Source organism: Dipteris shenzhenensis, chromosome 9 (genome assembly GCF_047967505.1).
Source record: "Dipteris shenzhenensis isolate YYH24624 ecotype China chromosome 9, Dip_SZ_1.0, whole genome shotgun sequence".
Classification (NCBI taxonomy): Eukaryota; Viridiplantae; Streptophyta; class Polypodiopsida; order Gleicheniales; family Dipteridaceae; genus Dipteris; species Dipteris shenzhenensis.
In genome coordinates, this window is record NC_141604.1 from 17,964,534 (window position 1) to 17,988,333 (window position 23,800).

At 42.8% G+C, this 23,800-nt stretch overlaps 1 protein-coding gene across 3 annotated transcripts; it reads left to right on the forward strand.

Annotated features, from left to right (window-relative positions):
• The first annotated feature begins 1,753 nt into the window (after nucleotides 1-1,753).
• LOC147898312 (protein DOUBLE-STRAND BREAK FORMATION) lies at nucleotides 1,754-22,462 on the forward strand. Of its 3 annotated transcripts, none has more exons than XM_087379581.1 (4): nucleotides 1,754-2,055; nucleotides 21,161-21,304; nucleotides 21,775-21,889; nucleotides 21,980-22,451. In XM_087379581.1, exons 1-4 carry the CDS (start codon nucleotides 1,807-1,809, stop codon nucleotides 22,117-22,119), a joined length of 648 nt encoding a protein of 215 aa, XP_087235707.1. In that variant the 5' UTR covers nucleotides 1,754-1,806; the 3' UTR covers nucleotides 22,120-22,451. The 3 variants fall into 3 exon arrangements, with proteins under 3 accessions (XP_087235707.1, XP_087235708.1, XP_087235709.1); XM_087379582.1 differs by lacking the exon at nucleotides 1,754-2,055 and adding an exon at nucleotides 2,075-2,320 and having other exon boundaries at nucleotides 21,980-22,453; XM_087379583.1 differs by lacking the exons at nucleotides 1,754-2,055; nucleotides 21,161-21,304 and adding an exon at nucleotides 2,075-2,320 and having other exon boundaries at nucleotides 21,980-22,462.
• Nucleotides 22,463-23,800: the final 1,338 nt, after the last annotated feature.

Below are 23,800 nucleotides of genomic sequence, written 5' to 3' on the forward strand. Positions count from 1 at the left end.
AGATGCTCAAGACTCTTAAAATATTGAGAAAGTCAAGAGTCTCTCCACATGGAGCCCATAGGGACCCTCTCTTTTCCACATGTCCACATCCTCCTTACCACACATAGAAATTCTAGAAGGATTCCTCTTGACTTCACACTTCTCCACATGCCTTCCACACCCTTGGCATGTGACCTCTCTTATATTATTGGAACACATGGACATGAGCCCAGCTCTTTATATGACTCACTCTTCCTATTTTCTAAAAAACTCCATAATATCCCATACACAAATAACTCTCACCCCATACCAAGGTATTTATAATTTATACCTATGGTATTTACAATGAGTCATTCCACCCATCCTCTCCATCCCATACAATATCATAGAAAATAGAAATAAGTGAGAGCCGCTAGGCAATCACTTGATACTCAAACTCTTATCAAACATAGAGAAAAACAATACCAATGTCAAATTAAAAATATCAATTTTTGGCATCACAACACCCACAAAAGGCTATCAAGGAGACCTTGAATATATAACATGATCATGTTATATTCCTGCCTTGCAGTGTATATACAAGTGCCTTGCAGTATATTTACAAGAGAGAAAATATGCAAGCCTCTCCGAAATGTTGTTTAGCCTGTTGTCATCACAAACAATCACTAATGAGGTAATAATCCAAATGGCAAGTAGAAATAGAGTAACAGATTTTTTAAGTCAACATCATCCAAGGTGAAACAAAAAGTAGTACATATATTACCTAAGAGCTATCCCCACCATCTTTTTGCTTCAATTTTTCGATCTCCTCACCTAAGAGCTATACCACAACGTGTCTGCGCAGAAATCTGGGAAGATCAACACTGGAAATGAATCCTGCATGGACAAGGGAACTCTGGAGCAGCTATTGACCTTAAATTCTCGATGTGAAGGACTTGACTCTAGAGCAAGAGGCAAGGGGAGGATAAAAAATCGGAAGAGGAATGGATTTGAGGAAGAAGGTGGGTCTAGAGATAAAAGTGTGATGGGAGAGATGGGAGATAGAAGCTAAATAAAAGATGTTCTAATAAGTGGTCGTGATGGTAAGACTCCTTGGATACATAGTTCACATAAGAGTTAAATGACTGAACAAAAAACGAGGTGTTGAAAATATTACAAATCCGTCTATGAAAAACGAAAGGCCAGAAGACATCTGAAACGAGGAGGACGGTAGCCGTGGGGGAAGGAGGATGAACGACGTAGGAGAGGAAGGGCTCTTCTTTGCCAACGCAGGAGTGTTGAGAGGCAGGAGCAGGATCACAGCACTGCTAACACAGCAGTAACTCGATCTCCATCCAGTTTGATCGTCGTCTCTCACGGCAACCACATCTGCAATCCAATCTCTTTTCCAGTTTGTCTCTCGCCAGGATGCCACCCGCCTCAACTTTGTTGACGTCGACTTCCGACGTCTGGTATCCATAGCCAAAGCCATCGAAATCGCTTCCAAGGTCGTCCTCACCATTGGCCTAAATCCAAAGTTTCCTTCGATGATGCCTCCGACTCTGCCAAGCTCGCCAACGTTCCCAACCTGGTCGTTGCCTATGAGCCCGGCACTGCCACCCCTAAGCAATAATCCCCCAGCCGGTCTCACTTCCTTCTTCAGCGACCTCTTCAACAAACCAGCTGCCTTGTTGCTTTCTGACTTCCTCTCCCAGATTGTTGACTCTGAGCTCAGCTACACTGAGCTGAAAACAAGCGTGACAGATGGAGTAGATGATGAGAGAGATCGCGTAGCTGATGATCAGTGAGAACTAGAAGGCAGAATTTCGTCGCGACCCGCCTGATTCCATGAAAAGCTTCTGGAGGTTTTTACTGCGGCGGAGCTTGAATCCAAGCCGGTTGAAGGAGAAGAGCAGAAAAGCTGTCATGAGAACAGGGCACGGCAAGCTTCGACGCAGCGCCAGGCAAGCTTCGAACAGGGCAGCAAGATGGGCAGGGAGCATGAGGAAGAGAGGGCAAATGCGGGAGCATATCCGCTCCCCTCATGGGACTCGACTATGGAACCCTTCACACCACCTTTGTGTGAACCAGCCTCAGGTACCATACTGGCATTGGCTCAATCAACATTGGTAAAGTATCTAGGGTTGCTCTCCTTTGTTTTGTTGTTGCATTGATTTCAACAACGAGTCGAGCTATGGCGGAGGACCTTCGTTTCCTCTCCCACTCAAGCGATGATCACGCCCTTCGCCTTCGGAACTCCGCCCTGCTTTGCTTCAAATCCAACTCCCACATCGATGCCCGTCAGAAACTATCTCTGCTTCAGTACTTTTTGGAGCACTTCCTTCTTGCTGGCGATGTGGAGGTTTGAATCTTCTTATCTACACGATGCTGCACCCCTTCCTGTTCGAACTTCCATCATTTCTGTCCGACGACACAAGCGCAAACGAGTGCCTGCTTGCACCAGAACTGAGAAGCTCCTCCAGCTTGTTTCCGACAAGACAAATGATTAAATGTTGTTTTGCTCAGACTCGAACACCACTTTCTGCACGAGCACAACCGAGAATCTTTTTCCTTACAGGCATGGAATCGTCAGTATAATCCGAAGACAGCAGTGGTGCACCGTGCACAACGTTATTTTTGAAGGCGGCCAGTCGAACATAAAGAGTCAAGATTAGAAAAGATACTTTTGAAGAAAATTTACACGAACATAGTCACAAGCGTCCAGGTTTGCCAAGCGAGGACATCACACTCTATGCTGCAGTCCTCATTCACCTTCTCGTCTTTTTGGCTATTCCCCCTTCTCTCGATGCTGCTGTTATATTAAACAAACAAAAGATGAACTACAAACGAACAAGGATAGGATTGACTGCAGCGATCAGAGGGGCCGTATATTGGACAGAAAGGATGGATCGCTTCTTTGTGGTTTCCAACCCTCGAACTTCCCTTAGTCTCTCTTCGTTTTATCACTTCGTAAGATTGGATTTATTGTAATGAAGGTCTGCCCGGGGGTGTAAATTATATTTACTCAAGCCCCGTTTGCCCACACTATAGGGTTGTGTTTCCGAGGGGGGTGGGAACATTATACGGTTGGGGGGAAAAAAAGAACAATATAGATTTCTGTAGATCATATCATCTAGCCCATCTTTCCTGGTTTAGAGCTTTCAAAAAGCAGGTGCATGCAGGCTGACACGCCAAAAGGATCCTTTTTTCCATCTTGATCCAGTACAGATTCTTCACATCTTTGCATGATTTTGGATTGTTTCTTCGTCCTTCGAAGTACTACTTGATTCTTTTTCTACGAAACTCATTACTCAAGCTCAATCCACCTTCATCGGCCTTGCATGCCTCCTAATTGCCTGGGAATCGGATAAATAGTTTTGCCCATAAGTACCAAAGTTAATGAGGGCCATCATGGTCCTCTATTGTACTGTAGTCCTCAATTCACAAACTCTTCTCCTTGGAACAACAGTCAGCTGAAAGAGCTCAGCCTCCTCCAAAGCCTTGGACCTTGACACTGCTATGTTAGCAGTGTATGGGCTTAACCATTCTTTTTGTATGACCAATGGCCTCCACACAGAATAACGACCTCCATATCAATAATGCAAACACAAGCCTAACAAGAAAGAAAAAAAAGCAAGCAGAGATTTAAAGTGTATGCCTAGTTTTGATTAATATTGCTAATTGTTGATCAATTGGTTATCGAGTGTTTAATTATTGCTCCATACGCATTTAAGTCAGTTTGTCAATTCAACGGGTGCTAAGCATGCGGTGTAAGATCAAACAACTAATTTTTAAAATTGCTATCGAATGCTGCAAGACCGAACCTTTAAGATGAATGTTTAATTTCAAATGATGACTTGAGTTGCCCCAAAGTTTTGCCCAGTGTGATCTGTACGTCTGTAGATGTGACCAAAGTGAGATGTCATTGTGGTGGTATACCCCTCAAAAATTAGAAGTATCTTGTGAAGCCATTTTCTCTGACCTTGCAAGATATCTAAATGACGGCATGGGGTGAAATTTTTGTCCTTTATTCAAGTCACAACAAGGCTCAGTGAACTACACATCATAGATCTCCTTGCGCATACCTCTTTGCATTGCCAGCCCTGGTCCACGACTCGGACCTTGAATGGTGAGGGCTTCACATTCGAGGTTAAGCTTGAGTTGAATTGCTTTGGAGAATATGTTTGGCTTTGAATTGCTTTGAATTGAATATGTTTGGCTTCAGATCCTCCATCCATAATACCACCCTTGATTAGGTTGCCTTTTATTTTGAGATCATTATGGATATATGCTCGTCTCGTAATGGTGTTTTTGTAACTTACATTGTCATTACCAAAGTTTCTACGGCTGGTAGCTCTGGAGTCTAGTTGAAGTTAGAGCAGTAGGGCAAGTTTTCAGCACTTGCATAATGGTGATGTTTATTCTCAGTCTTTGAAGTTGACCCATCGTTGTTGAGCAAAATCTCTTTGCTGGTTCTTCTCGTAGTTCCTTGTCCTCTTGACGTCCCCCCCCACGCCCACAGAAAAAAGAAGAAGAAGAAAAGAACCTTATATTTCATCCTTTGAAAACATTGCAGAATCACTTATTCGCAAGGGTGATATCAAAAAATGAGACAAGCTGTTTTGCAGCCTGCTTCCTGGAGCAAGCGTCAATAGCCATTGTGCTAGGCTATACAACCAATGTATTCCCAGATCTGGTGAGTGGTAAAAGTATGCAGGCCAGGCCTTGCTAAAGTGCGTACATTGCTCATGACCTCTCCTTTTCATACCCCTCAAGTTGTCACCTTCCATAGTTCCTTGCCACTATGTGCCTCCATCTCCGAAGTCCCAAACGTGAAGTTATTGGAATGAAGATCTTGGAATAGACTTGACACCACTATGCTGTTAGAGTTAGTCATCTCCTGTATGTATATTAGAGAGTGAAGGCTGCTATGTGGGTGTGCTTGCCCAAGAGAGGTGGTGTCTGAGTGCTTTCTGACTGTGTTTTGCAAGTTAGGTGGGAGTCTAGCCAGGGCACTTTGCCAGGGCTAGAGGCAATGTTCTATGTGGTAGAGAGAATGCTATGAATGGTCACAATGAAGGGGAGTACCCCTTCATCAATGTCCCTTGAGATCACTCAAGTTCTATCTTCCCGTTTCGACTTTCCTCCCCCAAGACACAATATTTACACTCTGAAGGCACTCCTTCTCCTGGATATCCTCCGCTCTCGACAGCGGCTCCTTATCCCTTCTCAAATCCATGGACTCTGCAACCTACCCTTGTATTCTCACGAGCAGTAACACCCACTTCGGCATCACCAGTGTTACCTCAGATAGGACCTCCTTTACCAGATTTCCACGGGTGGTTACATCCTGCCTCGCCTGCCCGCTCCAACATGAGCAATCTCAGGGAGCAGCCCGGATCTTCTTCCAGGAATGGTACAAACTAGAGCGTAGGTTTGTGCTCTTCTCACATGGACCTCAGATATGTCGCAACACTTACGTGCAGCCTCTCCGGAGATAAGCGACTCAAGTCCAAAAAAGATCCCTGAAGTCAACTTACAAGGCGAAGCATTACTTCAACTTCAAATTTCTCGGCTTCAGGACAACATCTCCGACTTGGTCCAGAAAGTCCAACAACGCCAGGATTCTCGCAGTACCACACATACAGAGGATGACGTGATGCCTCCGGATGACTATGTGGACTCGTTTCCACCAGAGGTAGAAAACATTGAACTCCGTGCCCTCTATCGCTTACTCCAAACTTCCAAAACTAAAAGACTTGACATTAAACTTCCGGAAGCCTACAGTGGTCAACGAAATCGCCGAACAGTTGACCAACGGCTCGCAAAACTGCGCGTGTACTTTGATACTGCCGATCTCACTGAAGGCAAAAAGGTTGCCTTGGCAGCCTCCCTCCTCAAAGATACAGCTTTCCTATGGTGGCAACGACGCTTAAAGGACAACAAAAGTGTGTTAACTTGGGAATGTTTTGAACACGTGCTTCGTAAGCAATTCATACTTGCCAATATGGACTTCCAAGCACGCTCAAAACTCTGATAGTTGGAGCAAATGGGCTCCCTGTCTTCATATATCTCTCAATTCACCACATTGGTGCTGGAGATCGATGCTTTAACTGATCATGATTGCCTTCGTGCTTTCATGTCAGGCCTAAATCCTTTGTTATGCATTGATGTTCTCAAACCAAACATCACCATCACAGCTGGCGCTATTGCTTACGTAGAGCGCATTACCAAGTTCCAAAACACAAGGAAGTAGAGTTCTAATAGAATACAGAACTCTACTATGGCCAAGGGTGCTCGTCCTCACGATAACTTCAAGTTCAGAAAAAACTCGGGTAATCAAGGTTAGCGACAATCTCAAGATCCCAACAAGTCTCAGAAATCGTATGCTGGATCCCAACAGAAGCACTCGTCCAAGGATCACGCCTCTTCCTCTTCACAAAGTCATGACTGCCATCACCAACATGAAGGTGTGGCCATTGACAAGAAGAACAACTCTAGCACAAAAGAACTTTGTACCATCTACACGGGTGACCATAGATGGTTCGATTGTCCAAAGCGACCAAAGCAAAATTCCAATATGGAACCTGGCACTTTCCAATCAGAAGATGCTACCCCAGCACAAGACAAGAAAGGCAAAGCTGTTCGAATGGCAGATACTATTCACATGAGCCTTGCCAGCAACCCCGAACCTTTCCTGGCCACTCAAGTACTTTGCGTCCAAGGACCGATTCGAGGAACAACGGTTACTATCCTCATCGACAGTGGCTGCTCTCATAATTTCCTAGCTAGTTCTGTGGTCGAAAAACTTCTGTTGATCACCAGTCCTAGTTCCATGGACTATCAGATTGAACTCGCAAATGGAACTACATTCTTGTGCAACACCAGGATCAAAAACCTGTCCTTTCGCATACAACATTATATGGACAAGTTGAACTTCAACATCATGCCTCTTTCTTGGTGCGATGTCTCTACGACTATGATCCATCAATCAGTTTTCACAGCCATACTATCCAGTTTGTCCACTAGGGAAAACTTATTGAGCTAACTGGTTCTAGGGACTCTCCTTCAACTCCAGATGCCTCCGTCCTACAAGTAAAGAAGTGGGTCCGTAAACGTCAAGTAAGGACTTCACTTCTGTTGGTTACGGCAGTAGAGGAAACACCGACAAAGGATCCTGCTGAGTATCTTAACCAACCTTTTTTCCAGCCTTACCTGGATATTTTTCCACAAGAATTGCCAAAGCAGTTACCACCTCGACGACCAGTGGATCACCCAATCGAACTTATTCCCGGTAGTAATCCATTGTCGAAACCTTCTTATCGGGTTTCTTACACTCAAAATGAAGAAATCCAAAGACAGGTGACCGAACTACTCGACAAGTGTCACATTCGGCCCAGTCGCAGCCCTTTCGGATCTCCTGTACTACTTGTGGAACAAAAGAATAAGTCAATGCGCCTGTGCATCGACCATCGAGCCCTCAACAAGCTCACTATAAAAAACAAGTATTCATTGTCTCGCATCGATGACCTCTTTGATCAACTTCTACATGCAACACAATTCTCAAAGATTGATCTTCGTTTAGGTTATTATCAAATCCGCATACGAGAAGGTTGTGGGAATTAAAGGTCACTGTGCCTTCACCTCGGTTATGTACAATACTCAAACACATATATAAATGAATGAAAAAGAAGATTAGGGTGTTCTGGACCCACCAAAACTTGTGTGGCTCTCTGTTTCTCTCTCTCCCTCTTCCGTTCTTGCTTCCGTTGAGAGCACTCTCAACTGGTATCAGAGCCGACGACCAATGGATCACCCAATCGAACTTATTCCCGGTAGTAATCCATTGTCGAAACCTCCTTATCGGGTTTCTTACACTCAAAATGAAGAAATCCAAAGACAGGTGACCGAACTACTCGACAAATGTCACATTCGGCCCAGTTGCAGCCCTTTCGGATCTCCTGTACTACTTGTGGAACAAAAGAATAAGTCAATGCGCCTGTGCATCGACTACCGAGCCCTCAACAAGCTCACTATAAAAAACAAGTATCCATTGTCTCGCATCGATGACCTCTTTGATCAACTTCTACACGCAACACAATTCTCAAAGATTGATCTTCGTTTAGGTTATTATCAAATCCGCATACGAGAAGGTTGTGGGGGTCAAAGGTCACTGTGCCTTCACCCCGGTTATGTACAATACTCAAACACATATATAAATGAATGAAAAAGAAGATTAGGGTGTTCTGGACCCACCAAAACTTGTGTGGCTCTCTGTTTCTCTCTCTCCCTCTTCCATTCTTGCTTCCGTTGAGAGCACTCTCAATTGGTATCAGACCCCGGGTGATCTAGTTGAGCGTGCGTGAATGCTTGAAGCTCAGCAACCCTGTGGGGAAAAGGAGAAGCTCTATGGGAAGCTTTGTGGGTGACTTTACTTGCATCCGAGTGTGTAGAGACCTTGGAGGAACCTTTGGAAAAAACACTTTGGTTTTGCGAAGTGGTTTTGAGAGCTTGTTAAGCGTTTTCAAAGAAAAAGTCGTTTTTTGAGCTTTTCCCTGTTCCGTTCAATGACAGAGACTCTGTATTGACGTGTAGAGGCAACTATTGCTTGCTTTTGGTGTCCACTTCACTTCAGGAGCTTGGAAACACCTTCATTCTTGGGATCATTTCATTGGATTTCTGACTCATTGTGTCAGTTTCTGCGTTTTTTTGTTCGGGTGTTGGAACTCAAGTTTAGAGCAACCATTTGCAGATCTGTCAGTTTCGGTGGACTTAGGAGGTCCTAAAACTTCTATGTTGCTCATCATTCGCACTCCGGTGGAGTTTACAAATAGCTCTGTTTTCAAAAACGTTTTTCAGTCCATGTGTTGGACCCAGTGATTGAGACCACGGTTTTCAAAACCGTCTGTCCCATTGCGTTCCGGATGCCCAAAAATCCCTACCTGTCAGTTCTTACGCGATTCGGTGGAGGATTTTCAGAGTTATAGATCTCTGTGTATTCGATTTCGTCTCTCTGTTATGCATTTTTTATTCTAAGGTTTTGAAACCTTAGATTTATGCCACATGGCAGTGAATAAGTGTTGACTCCCATTTCTCACTCATCGGTTGGGATTTTGGAGTTCCGGCAGAAGAGAGATATTTGCAGATTTTCTTGCTGAGTCCGATTATGCAATGGCCCCATGTTTTGAGGCATCTCAGGTTCTATTTTCAGTAGCGGTCATTACCGTGGGACTATGATTTCTTGAGCATACCTTATGCAGATCACTCTGGTTGCAGTTTGAGCAGTGTGCGCTCATTCGTGGTGTGCATTGGGTTGCAGTGGATGATTTATAGGCCATTTGGATGTATTGCGGTCCTTATTGGATACGTTGATAAGCCCAAATTGCCTTGTGGGATGCTATTTTTATGGACGCTTTGCACATGGATGCTATTTTATGCTGAGGGACAGCTTTGACACATTGCAGGTGATGCACTGATAGTGCTATGCTCTCTTGGATGAGATTATTAATGCATATGCTAGTGGACGGTGTTTATGCTTGAGTCATTTGGCACTTATTGGCATTTTGGATTGCCATTGTAGTTGGCATTTTCTTTTGGGCCAGATTTGCTCATATGGATGCATAGTATATGCACATGAGTCAGATGCTTTGAGACATGAGTTTTGGTGATATTTCACTCTATTGTGGCATATACATTTGGGTGCACCTGGTATTTGGTGTGATTCTCTCTTGTAGGCACTAGCATTTGGGATTTTTGCTTCATTTGCATCATGGCATCCTCTTCTATGTCTGAAAAGGAGTTTTTTAGCATTAAAAAGTTTGATGGGACAAACTTTTCTTTGTGGAAAGAACAAATAAGGGATGTGCTTATTCGAAAGAAGCAGATTAAACCCTTGGCAGGGATTGAAGCTAAGCCTGCAAATATGTCTGAGGATGATTGGAATGAGTTGGATGCATTAGCAAAATCTACTATTAGACTTCATCTTGCAGAGTCAGTTTATTTCACAGTAGTAAATGAGTAGACTATGAAAGATTTGTGGAAGAAACTGTGTGCCACTTATGAAAAGGGAACTACCTTTAATAAAGTTTACCTCATGAAGAGGTTATTTGAGCTGTAGATGAAGGAAGGGGTCTCCATTGCTTCTCACTTGAATGAATTTAATATTATTTTCAGCCAGCTTCAGGCTCAGAAGATGAATTTCGATGCAGAGACTAAGGCAATATTTCTCTTATGTTCATTGCCATCCTTATGGGATACCTTTCGTACAGCTGTCAGTAACTCTGCACGTGGTGGAGTACTGAAATTTGATGATGTTGTGGGTAGCTTGTTGGCCAAGGAGATTAGACGGGAGTCTATGGACGGCAACAAGGATGCAGCCTTAAATGTGCAAAGGGGTAGATCATAGTTCAGGGGGAAGTCCCAAGAAAGAGGGAAGTCTCGTAGCAAATCCATGGCACTGAACATTGAGTGTTACCACTGTGGCAAGAAGGGCCATATGAAAAAGGATTGCTACAAGCTGAAAAGAGAGCAAAAGGATAAGAAAAAGAATGCAAATTGGGGTGCAAATCAAAAGGAAGAGAGTCAAAGGGAGGACAAAGGAAAAGTGAAGATCGAGGAGATCAATGCAGTCACACATGATAGTGACAATGACGTTTTCTTCATGTCTAGTTTATCTGCAGAGTTGCTTACCACTTCAGATGATGCATATTTTCAAGATTGGATTTTGGATTCTGGTGCTTCATTCCATGTTACCCCCCATAGGAAATGGTTCTCCACTTATGACAGTGGAAAGACAAGTTGTGTGCATCTTGGAAATGACTATGCATGTGACATAGTGGGAGTAGGTGACATAAAGTTTTCTTTTGCAAATGGGTCTGCATTTATTTTGAAACATGTGAGACATGTTCCTAAGTTGACCAAGAGTCTTATTTCAGTGGGTCAGCTAGATGATGCTGGTTTTCACACCACTTTTGGCTTTCAGAGTTGGAAAATTCAGAAGGGCTCTATGCTTTTGGCCAAGGGTGCCAAGTGTGGGACTTTGTATCCCTTACATGTATCAGGGATATTTGATCATGTTGTTGCAATAACCGAGCAGCTAAGCACTTCTTTGTGGCATTGCAGGTTCGGGCACATGAGCTAGAATGGAATGAAACTCTTATGCTGTTTGGGTTGTGTACCGCATTTGAGTTTCTCTGATTTTGAATTTTGTGAGCACTGTCTCTATGGGAAGCAGACTAAATCAGTCCATAAAAGAAGGGGAAAGAAAGAGTTTGAAAAGCTTGATTTGGTGCATTCAGACGTATGTGGTCCCATGCTTACACGGTCATTAGGCGGGGCTGAATACTATGTGACATTCATTGAGGATGCAAGTAGGAAAGTGTGGGGTTATGCTATAGCTTGGAAGAGTGATGTGTTCCAGGTATTTTAGAAATGGCTAGCCTTGGTAGAGAATTAGTCAGGTAGAACGCTTAAATGCTTACGGACTGACAATGGTGGAGAGTTTCTCTCTCATGACTTTCAGCATTTCTGTGATACACGTGGGATTAAGAGGGAGCTCACATTCCCTCGTACTCCAGAGCAAAATCCAATTGCAGAAAAGATGAACCATACCATTCAAGAAAGGTTGCAATGCATGCTTTCCAATATCCGAAACGGGCAGTTAGAGCGAAATGTTTGGCTGTCAAAAAATCCGCCATGATGGGTTTCTTTTTGAATTTGGCCGCCGTTTTCATTTTTTTACTCCGCTCCCGCGCCACTTCATTGCTTGCCTTGCTCCTTGCCTTGCTGTTAGTGCCTACCATCTACTCTATCCTCTACTCTACCTTCTACTCTACCCTCTACTCTCCTCTACTCTCTACTCTCTACTCTACCCTCTACTCTACGCTACTCTACTCTACCCTCTACTCTAGTCTCTATGGTCTACCCTCTACTTTCCTCTATGGTCTACCCTCTACCCTCTACTCTACCCTACCCTCTACTCTACTCTACCCTCTGCTTTCCTCTATGGTCTACCCTCTACCCTCTACTCTACCCTACCCTTACTCTACTCTACCCTACCGTTTTTATAAAGAGATATGGCACATCTGGCACGAGTAGGTCAGTATGCAAGTTTTGTGGTGACACTTTGACGGGATCTGCCCCTCGAGTTCAAGCACATTTTTTATGGATCGAAGGCCAGGGTAAGTGCCATTCCAGAGGGGGTCTTCTTGGCATAAGGAGGTACCTCATCCAAATTTGCTGAGATTCGATCCCTCCTCCATCCCGTGATCACAGATCAAGTTCTTCAAGCTAATGTGTTGGTTGAGCAGCAGAAGTTGGGCATAGAGGCAACCGTCACTCTCACATCATCCCAGTCTGATACCAGGAATGTGGAGTGTTCTCACTCACAGCAAGAGGGGCATGGGTATACTCCATCTACATTGACATCACAAGTTCATGGGAGTGCATCTACTTAGCCTCTACATGGCACCACTTCATCGGCATCCGTATTAGTTGGGCTGTCCGCTATGCCATCAGCTCCTCCACGGCCTCCTGCCAAGAGGCCGCGTGGTCTAGCAGCTATCACTCCGAGAGTTACTCCTATACAGGCTGCTTGGGTACCACGCCTGAAGCAAGAGGCTGCAATTGCAGAGGAGCAGTTTTTCTACGCTTGCAATATTCCCTTCATTGTTGCAAGGACTCCTGCCTACAAGAAGTTTTATCATGTACTTGTAGCTGCTGGTAGAGCAGGAGCATCATCCCTTACACCTGCTAGTTCTGAGACTCTCCGCACCACATGTTTGAAGAAGCAGGTGGGATTAATCAAGAAAGACATGGAGGGACTCAAGGAAGCTTGGAGTCGGTATGGATGCACCATAGTCTCCGATGGATGGAGTGACACGAAGAGGAGACACATGATTTATATCTTGGTCACTAGTTGTGTGCACCACATGTTTGAAGAAGCAGGTGGGATTAATCAAGAAAGACATGGAGGGACTCAAGAAAGCTTGGAGTCGGTATGGATGCACCATAGTCTCCGATGGATGGAGTGACACGAAGAGGAGACACATGATTTATATCTTGGTCACTAGTTGTGTGGAAAGCATATTCTTGAGGGTGGTTGATGCCTCACATGCTGGCCTTCACATCACCGGAGAGTGGATCTGGGGTCATATTGAGGCAGCCATCAAGGAGGTTGGTGAGGACAATGTGGTGCAAGTCATCACCGCTAATGGCTCCAACTGCAAGAGAATGGGAAGTCTTCTTGAGGAGAAGTATCCCAAGATAGTATGGACACCTTGTGCCTCACACTCTCTTGTTTTGATGATGGAGGATATTGGAAAGCTGCCTTGGGTGTCTAGTGTGGTCGAAAAAGCAATGCAGCTAGTGACTTATATTACTCGTAAGCCACATGCATTGGCCCTATTCAGAAGGGAGTGTAAGTGGGAGCTATTGAGACCCTCAAAGACATGCTTTGGCTACATGTTCTTGGTTCTTAGCAGGTATGATTCATGAATCATGATTCAATTTTCATCATTCAAAGATCAATTTCTCAAATTATTCAGTGTTTAAATTTGTTTAAACTTTATCATTTGTAGGCTGGTTAAGACCAAAGATAGCCTTCGTCGCATGATGACCAGTTCAGATTGGTTGGATTAGAGTGACTCGAGATTGCCTGCTGGACAGAATGTCGAGGGGATTATCTTTGACAATCAGTTTTGGCAGGAAGCCCTTTGCATTAAGATGTCCATAGAGCCCTTGTACTTCGTGGTTCGACTCTTTGACCATGAGGGTTGTACTATGGACTTGCTATACGAGTTCATGCTGAAGCTTTGAAAAGCAATGGAGGATTGTCCTATTGAGATCCTCAACCAGAGCAGGTACATATAAGTTGAAACTTGTAAGTTTAATACTCAGTTCTCCTAGCTCTAGCCTCTAACTTGATTCCTTTTGGTAAAATTTCAGAAAGGATGACATATTAGGAATTTGGAGGAAGAGATGGAATTGGTTTCATAGGCCAATCCACTCTGTTGCACATATGCTCCACCCCTTGTGGAAGGAGCCTGGTAATTGGAATGATTGGGTGCTTGTGAACGGATGGACCCAATACTTGGAGAAAGTATGCGACTCATCGGTCTAGAATAGGTGAGGTAGCCATGATCGGTCTAGAATAGGTGAGGTAGCATGGCGTACAAGTTTGCAACCTGCTCACTACTAACTTCTAAGTGCTTTCAACTTTGTATAATCATTTATGATTTATCTAATTATTTATATTGTCTTCTTCTGTATTGCAAATTGCAATAGTATTGAAGAGGACATGGTGGAGTTCCGCAATGACATGGGTCATTTCTCCCGTGCAATTGCCAAGGAAAGAGACAATAGGCTGTTGGCTCTTACTTGGTGGGAGTAATTTGGGATTTTGAATCCCTCATTGCAGAACTTAGCTCTCCGCATCCTTTCGCAAGATTGCACATCAGGTCCAACTGAGAGGATATGGAGCATATGTGCAGACATACACACCAGGAAGAGAAACAAGTAAGTTCTAACTTCTTATAGTTCTTATTTATAGGCTATATAGTATAGCGTCAAGCTTGTAACATTTTGAAAAACAATTCTTAAGTCGTGAGAATTGACTTCTTTATGCTTTGTAAACTATGTCAGGTTGAGCGTGGAGCAGCTCATTAGGTTGCTATATGTCAATGCCAACCTACGTCTACTTGAGAAGTATAGGTCTGCAGATGGTACTGGTAGTATCGAGTGGAAGCCGAAGCAAGTCAATCTTGACAAGATCAAGCTAGAACTTGTCGACATGTCCATCATCCAGCACAGTCGAGAGAATGACGATGCTTACGAGTTCCTGCGATAGGATATGCTTCGATTCCGACGTCAGATACATTCGATGGCTCGAGCTCGTGCAGCATGAGTACGTGTTGCTACTATTGTAGAGGATACAGGGATACCCCAGATTCGTGGTTATTAACATCAAGCACGAGCCTCACGAGGGGGATCACAGGTATCTGTTCTTGCATCATCATCCCGAGGACGTCGAGGCAAAGATGAGCCAGAGGAGGAGGCGGCATTGGTAGACAGTGCGGACTCAGAGGACTCAGATCAGTTGCGAGCCCCTACTTGGTTCGAGGGTGGCACTTCCTCTTCCTCCACAGAGGATGTAGATCCATCTGCTGATTCCAGTGCTGATGATGACAGTGATGAGGCAGCAGATCTTGGAGAGGGCAGCGGTCCCTAGCTCTCGAGAGTCGAGAGTCGAGACTAGACTCTAGAGTGTACTGTGTACACTGCAGTTGTTAGCAGCTGGCTTGCAGGCGACGGGCTTTGATGATGTATACAGTTTACACCATACAGTTATCAGTATATCATTATGGCATGTTACATGTATGATGTAAACAGTAATACATAATACATTTTGTTATATTTTGAATCTTGAATCTTGAATCTTAAAATTTAATTCTGAAAACTCATTATGTCTATTGAGAGTACGAAAGTTAGTCTTATGTTCATTTCTATCTTTCATTCAAATTTCAAATCTAATTTACTAAAAACTTTAGCACCTTTAAGCATATCCTATAAATCATCTACTCTTGGAATTGGATTCTGGCTCTTAATTGTAAGTTTATTCAAAGCATGGTAATTTATACACATACGATATGATCCATCCTTCTTCTTGACTAATAATATAGGTGCTCCAAATGGAGAACTGCTTGGTCGAATCAGGCCTTTTTGCAATAGATGTTCAATTTGTTTTTCTAGTATTTCTATCGTGTTCATACTGTATGAGGCTCTACATGGAGGAGAAGCTCCTGGCTCTAAGTCTATGGCATGACCATCTTCTCTCTTAATAGGCAGTTCGAATGAGTCATCTCTTGAAAATAGATACTCATAAGCTCTAAGGAACGCATTTCTCTCTTGATCTCCTTTTAAGATATGAAGATCTCGTGAATCCCATATATACACAAGAGTACAATCTATTCCTCTTTTTACTAATCTTTTTGCTTGGGAAGGAGTAATCAATGGAATCGTACACACGTCTTGATTCCCTATGATCCTTGTGTTTTTATTCTTATGTACAAAGCAGCAATGATGAGTATGAGGATGAATAGTAGGGCTGAAATCATATTGCCATGGTTTACCTAGAATCATGTCAACGTCTTGTAAAGGAGCTACTAGAGAATCCCTTCGATCTCTATATTTTTGTATACAAAAAGGGATATTCCGTACTATGGATGTGCCTTCTTCATTATGTCCCCTAGAGGCTCTTGAGAGTGACATGTTTTTTATAGGTTCTTCTTTAAGATGGAGTAATTTTACCAATCTATCACTCACAAAATCATAATTACATCCATCATGTAGGGGAACCACTATTCTCTATCCATTTACAAACCCATACACCTTAAAAAGATCATGAGGTCCACATGTATTGGCTAAATGGATAGCATTCACTATTGGCTCAATAGTCACGGTAGATTTCGAGGATGATGAGGTAGAATTCTCACCCTCTTGCGTGGATGCCTTGGCTTTCCTTTTTACCAAATTCGTCTTGGCAATGGTAGCCAAGAGAACAAGACACTTATGCCATATGTGCCCTGGCTTATGTTTTTTACACTTGAAACATTTTCCTTCCTTAATCAACTTCTTCTTCTCTTCATCCGTCATAGAAGGAAATGGCACCAATCCAGGACGTGATTGGCCGTTCACATTCCTTACAAGAGCTGACCTTCCCTTTATTATTCTCAAACTGGTTTGGTTTCCTGAATGTGGGTATGTTGTTGGTCTTAAATGTTGATCCACCCTCCTTATTGAAGAGTTTACGAGGAGTCAATTTTCTCTTAGCTATTTCAGCTAGCATAGTGAGGTCCTTAAGCGTGGTCGGATTAAACATTTCAACCTTGTATCTTACTTTTGGACTTAAGTTTGCTAAATACTTCTTTCTTCTATCTTCCTCACTCTTTTCGGGTAACACTAGAGAGAGTTTCCAAAACCTGGCTGTAAAATTTGCATTACTCTCATTATCGAATTGTGTAAACTTTTGCCAAGGTTCTCTTCATACCTTGGTGGCATGAAAGTGGCTTTCAGTTGCTCCACAAACTTGGCCCATTCAGGAATAGGCTCTTTTTCTGTTTGTGACAAAGACCACCACATTAGAGCATCCTTTTGCAGATGCAATGTGGCAAGAGCAAGCTTCTCTTGCTCAGTCTTGTCTTGATGGACAAAGTATAGTTCAAAATGGCGAATCCAATTGAGGATTTTGTCAGCCTCCCTTGCCCCATCATATTTGGGATAACTTGATTCTCTCTCACGGTTGGAATTTGGATCTCCTAGAAGGTTTACTCAACTCTTCATCCCCAAAGTTTAGAGTCCTCTTAGTCTCTAATGTTGTCATAATGGACTGCTCAGTCATATTGCTAAACTGAAAAATCAGCTTATCAATAGGAGTCTCTTCTCTTGCTTTTGCACTTGGATTATAATCCATGTGTGTGGGATTTCGAGTTGAAGACTTAAACTCATTACCTTGTTCTTAGATGGTCTCGTTTCTTCTTTCACTATGAAAGGAGAACTCCCTATCAAGAGGTTCTTGAAGGAGAGAATGTTGTAAATCCATTTGTGGGTTATTAGATGTGTGTAACTCTCACCTAATCCATTCTCCTCAGGAGGGGGTAAAGGTGTTCTTTCTCTCTCGTTAGGGTAATGGAGGAAAAGGAATAAGTTCAGTGTTATATCTCCCCTCCTCTTCCATTCTTTCCTTTTAGTAAGAGAAGAAATGACTTGCTGTGAGTGATTTTCAAAATAGGGGTTTATTTTATAGCAAAAATCAAGTGTTATAGAGTTGGTGGTACTTATCCGACTCCCGCTTCACTTGTGTCGAAAAACCACTTAAAATGACATCTTCTTCCTTCTCTTTTGGGGTCTTCTTCTTGTATTTCTGCTGTAAACTGGTACACTCCGTTTGGCCTACTTGTTTTGAGTGGATTGGAGCTCTAGAAACCATCATAGGGGGTACTTGGTGGGTGGATCATCCCCTTAAAATCTTGTTCCAATCCGACTTCTCGTTAGGGAGAACAGGGGGGACTCTTTTCCTCACGGTTTAAGGGTTTTAAGGGTACATTCACATGAGGGAGTCACCCTGTTAGGACACCATGTTCCTTGTCCAAGAGAAAACATTTCCAAGAAAGCCCTTATCTCAGACCCTTCGAAATTCAGAGTTTGCAGAGGAAAGGGAAAAAATATGTCTGCAGCAAATAAATATCAAAGAAGTATTGCTTCCTTGGTTTGTTGCTTTCGCGCAGGTTTAGATCATTGTCTTTGAGTGCGTGCCGTACGGCTTTGCCTTCGGTTGTCCTCCGGGTCCCTTCGAGCGTGCCTTTGCCACTGTTGCGTCTGTCAAGCTTGTTCGTGCAGCACTCCTCTTCTCTTTTGCCGGCTCGCACGGGCCTCTGCCCGTCCCATGCACTGCCTCCCTCTCCTTTCTTGCTCGCTTCTTCTCCGTGCTCTTCCCGTCCCGGTCGTGGATTGTCACCGCTTTGATACCAAATGTGAAGTTCCAAGCTTCTCAAGAATGCAAACTTGTGCAATGCATGCAGAATTTGAATGCCGATTGGGCCTCCAATCGGGAAGAGGGCCCTCGTGAGAGTACTTGTTTCTCTTTCGACCTACATGCAAGGTGGGAGAGAGAAGGCGGATGAATGCAATGTGGTAGAGGAATTGCTACAAATAATCACAATGAAGGGGAGTACCCCTTCATCAATGTCTCTTGAGATCACTCAAGTTCCATCTTTCCATTTTGACCTACCCTTAGCCTATGACTCTTGCACCTACCATGTAATGCACTCTAATGCACCCCTCTCTTTCCTATTGCCCTTAGGACCTAGACACGTGTGTGCACATCTTTATTACTAATCATCAGCCAATGTCACATAGTTTAGCGGTACTATTTACACCGCTTGATCGATCATAAATACATACGTATAACCCCATCATCAAATTGGCGCCTAGCAATAATAATGTTTTAGTGACTATTATTTAACTAAATATTCATCTATCTTGTCCTGACACTTGATCGATAGGGGAGGCCATTCAAAGGGGCAACGTGACATTGCAGAGGCAGATAACTCAATCGTTGATAGTCCTTTTAAAAGAGAGGGAGTACTCTAATAAGTCCTCGCCTTCAGCAAGAGGCTTAGGGACCAGTAGCTAGGCACATTGTTGCATGATTCTAGCAAGCTAGAGCTGCAGCTGTGAGGATAAGTGTGCAAACTCTACACCATTTTTCACAAACTAAATGGGGGTAGTACTGTTTTTGGGACTTGATAGGTGCTCCACCTCGCCATGCCCTCTTTTTCCCACAGATGCATATCCTTGATTTCCAAGGGAGGGAGAACCACGATACGCCAGTGGAGAGGGATGACTATTGTAGGCACTACTTACAGGATCTTAGCCAAGGTCTCGAGTCTGCACATGCATCCTCTCCTCTCTAACATTGTTTATGACATGTAGATAAGCTTGGTCGAGGAGTGGAGCATCTCGGACACCATTTTCACTTTCTAGGCAGCCCTTGATTTGGCTTGATAGGAGACTTAGCCTCTTGTGATCCTTCTCTTGGATTTTGAGAAGGCATATGATAGGGTTAATTGGATCTACATGAAGCTGGCCTTCTCCGCATGATGGATTAGTGAGTAGATGGCCAAAGCCTCTCTCATGGATCTTATTGTGGCTCTCTCAGAGGGTGGCCCATCTAGAGCTGTCAGCACAAGGTTCTCTTGGTAAGAGCAAGGTTCATGCAATTGATAGGAGTGATTGGATCTTGCTGATTGTGGTGGTGCCAAAGAAAAATGGGAAGCTCTGAGTTTGTGCGGACTACAGGAAGAATGTGATACTACGCAATGTCGATTGAGCAAGAATGTGAAACCAATTGTTGACTTTTCCTCTTTACATCTAGCTCAATCAGCATCACAGAATCCCATGAGCTAAGGTTTTGACCTGTATCCTTTAGCTATGAAAATACTTGAAAAGCCTTTTCACCAATTTCCAATGATGCTCACATGGTTTGCCATGAACTAGATGACCTAACCTATTGTATGTCAAATATCTGGTCTAGTTCTTGTCATGAGATAAATCAATTCGGCAACCGCTTGCTGCTACAATGTAGTATCTTTTAAGACATTGTGACCTTAAATTGGTGACAAGTTTGCAAGTACCACAGTAGTACCTGAGATGAGACTCTATAACTTCTGCCGATTAGGAAGTTCTTGACTTGTTTTTAGAAGTGGTAGTTGCTCCCATCAACAATCATGCTCTTCGGACTTGGATGACAATTGTCAATGCCATCTCTCTATGCTCAACATCCTCTCATGTATTTGCCTCAATGTGTGCAATATTTGCTTTGAGGTGCCCTTGATTGTGCAAACTCGTTCAGAGATTCACGTTGATGCTGGAGCGATCTTTAATCCTTGTGTTGAATGCAAGTTGGTTGTTGAACTCCTCTAGGGTCTTGTACTTTTGCCAAAAAAAATCTCTTTGTTGCACCCTTTCTCTCGCTTGGAATCTGCCATGTAATGCCTTAAAATGCTCTTTTGGAGAGGCTTACTGTGTTGGAAGAATCCTTAAGCTGCCCTTACTGGTACGTTGAAATAGGCTTTTGATGCTTGTTTTATGTCTTACAGTGGAAATTAGAATGGAGTAATAAGGGGCTTTGCCAAAGGCATTTCGAACATTTTAAATGTTTTCCTAATGGTCTTACAATGAGTTTTGGAATACTTTTGATGTGTCTTTGGACAAAGGCAAGGGAAGAGGGTGCTCATTTCAGGTATGAGTGTGACTTTGTTAAAATCTTGTTTGATGTGCAGATGGGCCATACATTTCCAAAAAACGTACTGTTCTGTTTCTACCATGTGTTTTTTCTCAACTCTGGCACATCTTTCCTCTGATGGGATTTGTTTCATCAGTTTGAATGGGGGGATGATGCTGTCTTGTAGTGGCTGGATATTTTTCCAGTTCTCCTTTCTGTTTCTCTGTAAACTGCAACTGAAGAAATGCCCAGACTATGTCCCTATCAGCACGAGGGTGTGTCAAAAGCACTGTGATTGGTGTTTTTAAAAACCATTTCTTTTACTCTATGGACTATTCCTTCTGAGAGAGAGAGAGAGAGAGAGAGAGAGAGAGAGAGAGAGATTGCTAAAATCTGCCCTCGGCTTTTTTTCAATACTTCCAGAGCCAGTTGGTGCTTAGGTATGAGATTATATCACTATGTGAGTCTACCTGTGCAGCAGACCCCCAAATGCAATTGAATTTATGTGACTGGATATCTTTTGCTGAGGATTGCTTAACAGCTGGTTTTGTCATCAATGCAACTAAGGTCCTTTTCTGACTTTAATGCTGTTTTTTCCCACCTCAAATCTTGTTTAGGGGGGCACACAATGTGTTTGTATTATTATATATTAAGTACTCTTAACAGGAGCTGTATATTATTGTAATTCAGTATGAAGGCCCACAATATTTTCCCACCAGAAACTTCACGAAAGATATGAATATCATGCCAGCAGGCCATTCTCTTAATGTATACCTTTACGTATCCCGTATTTGTTTCGATTTGCTCTAAACCTTAAGAGACTGTATCAAAGGCTTGCTTCAAGGTCTTGGGGACAAGCATGCAGAAGTTGACAAGGATTTGTAGCCAGAGCAGAGAGGGTTTCAACATTATTAGGCTAACCTGGAGTTTGAAACACAAGCCATTTTCTTTCCTCTAAAAATGGAGGGGGAAAGTGGTTTCTTTTCTCAGAGTGCAGGAACTTATGAGACACAAACTATAATGCATATATCTTGTAGGCTTATGAAAAAGTACTTTCACACATCAAATCGGGCAAGGTGGTGGATCCAGAACAAGGGCACTTTCTTGGATTAGCCCCACCTCATGGAGAACAAGGAGTCATGGGAAGATTTGGTAGGATAAATCTTTAAGTTTCTGGAAGAATAAGTGTCTGTTAAGGAGTTTTTGCTTGAAGAAATCCTCTAATAACTTTCTGCATTACAGACCAGATTGACAATTCTTGTCGCAGTCAAGCACAGCCTAAAAGGCCAGACAAGCCTAAAACAGCAACCTCTCAGTTTATGGTTGGTATAAGAAAGAGAGAGAAATTTAAATTGCAGATGGCACAGGCCCAGAGAAGGTAGAAGTGGGTTTATTCTATACTACTGAATGGACACTTGATTTGACGTACCAGAAGATGTATTCTTATCATTCCTTGGGCTGCTACTGAATGGACAGTTGATTTCTTGTACAAGAAGATGTGCTCTTATCATAACTTGAACTATAGATATCATCCCAGAATATGGGCTGCAAGACTATTTGCAATCCATTATGTAAGTGCTAGGAGATATTCCCACATAGAGAGTTGGCTCTGAACTGCAGTGGACCCGTCTTATGTTTGTGCCACACCCAAACATGAACTGAGCTCAAGATTAATGCCCCAAGCCGAGCCTAGGGTTGTGAAACAATATTAATTGGCTCCTTTGATTCGCACTGAACATATCAAAGAAAACTAGAAACAACTTTTAGAGAAACCAAGAAAAACATGTAACAATGCATTGAAAAAAAAACTTCTAATGTTTAGGGTCTAATGAATGAATGTGCCACAATAATTGGTATTTAGCATTTCCCATGCACAAAATTGACTAGACACTATTGGCTAAGAGTTGTATAGAGTCTTTGAAGTAGCTGAGTTTTTTGATTGATTGGTAAAAACTAACCTCGCCACCACTCACAAGCATATAAAAACAAGAAAAGTGGCCTCTTTTGCACATAGGCATTTCAAATGCACATTCTCTAGAATTGTAGCTAGTAGCTTTGCATAACACTTCACAAAACTCTCCCATTAGATCTCACTTTAAAAAAGTAAACTAAAAGAAATTAGACCTGAATTAATTCTAAAAGGTTTTTGCTAAGACAATTGCAAGAATTCTTGTTGCAATCAGCTTGACATTTAGGGGTTGTCCGCAAGATCCTTTCTAGATCCATATCAAATAAAATCAAGAGAGAGACTCTAGACCTGTCACTTGCAAGGAAACTTGTGATTAGTGTCTACAGCTCATCCAAGGACATAGTCACTCTTGCACTAGAATTGAAATGAAAACTTGTGGTGAGACTTTTGCAAGCCACAATTGTGGCTTTGATTACTAAGGCACTGGTGAGTTTGTCAAAGACAACCACAACGGAATTAACTTTAGAAGGGAACCCATGGTGACTTCTTTTCACTCAGAATCACAAGATTGCCATGAGCAACCCTTACTATCCCATCACGCTCCTCTTTCATTTCGGCACACCCTCTATGGTTGAACCATGCTCGGGAACCAAAATGCCATTCTCTAAGAACCACCAAAAGTGCCCCAAAGTCCTCTACACATAGCCCACAAGAAAACAAGTTTACAGCCTTCTCAGCCCTACTAAGTCATAAAGACACTTAAGTTGCAACATTGTGAGGACTTAACGCAATTATATTGTTGCATACACTATCTACTATATTTGTGATGCTTGAGTTTCTTTTTGCAAATTGTTTCTAAGAGAACCTAACTATTAACTGAAGAACACCATGGTTATCCTTTGAGTTGTAAACAATTAGTGGGTTTGCATCATCAATCGGTAGCTTAGGAAAAGTTGATGACTACCGGGAGACCACTAGGGTGAGCTTGTTACATCAATAATTGGAGAGGAATTGAAAGTGATGCCAAGCAGTAACTAACTACAAGTGTGTGTATAGCATTTACAACGATAAGTCTAAAGCATGTATCAACCACCATGGAGTATGACTAATCCATAATTGGAATTGACCTCTAGATAACTACCAACTTGCCAACC

What these genes read in the sequence shown, in the direction of transcription:
- LOC147898312 (XM_087379581.1), top strand. Translation starts at nt 1,807, where the DNA reads ATGAAAAGCTTCTGGAGGTTTTTACTGCGGCGGAGCTTGAATCCAAGC. An exon ending in TTTGTGTGAACCAGCCTCAG is followed by an intron (nt 2,056 to 21,160) that starts GTACCATACTGG and finishes CAATACTTCCAG; the next exon opens with AGCCAGTTGGTGCTTAGGTA. An exon ending in AGGAGTCATGGGAAGATTTG is followed by an intron (nt 21,890 to 21,979) that starts GTAGGATAAATC and finishes TCTGCATTACAG; the next exon opens with ACCAGATTGACAATTCTTGT.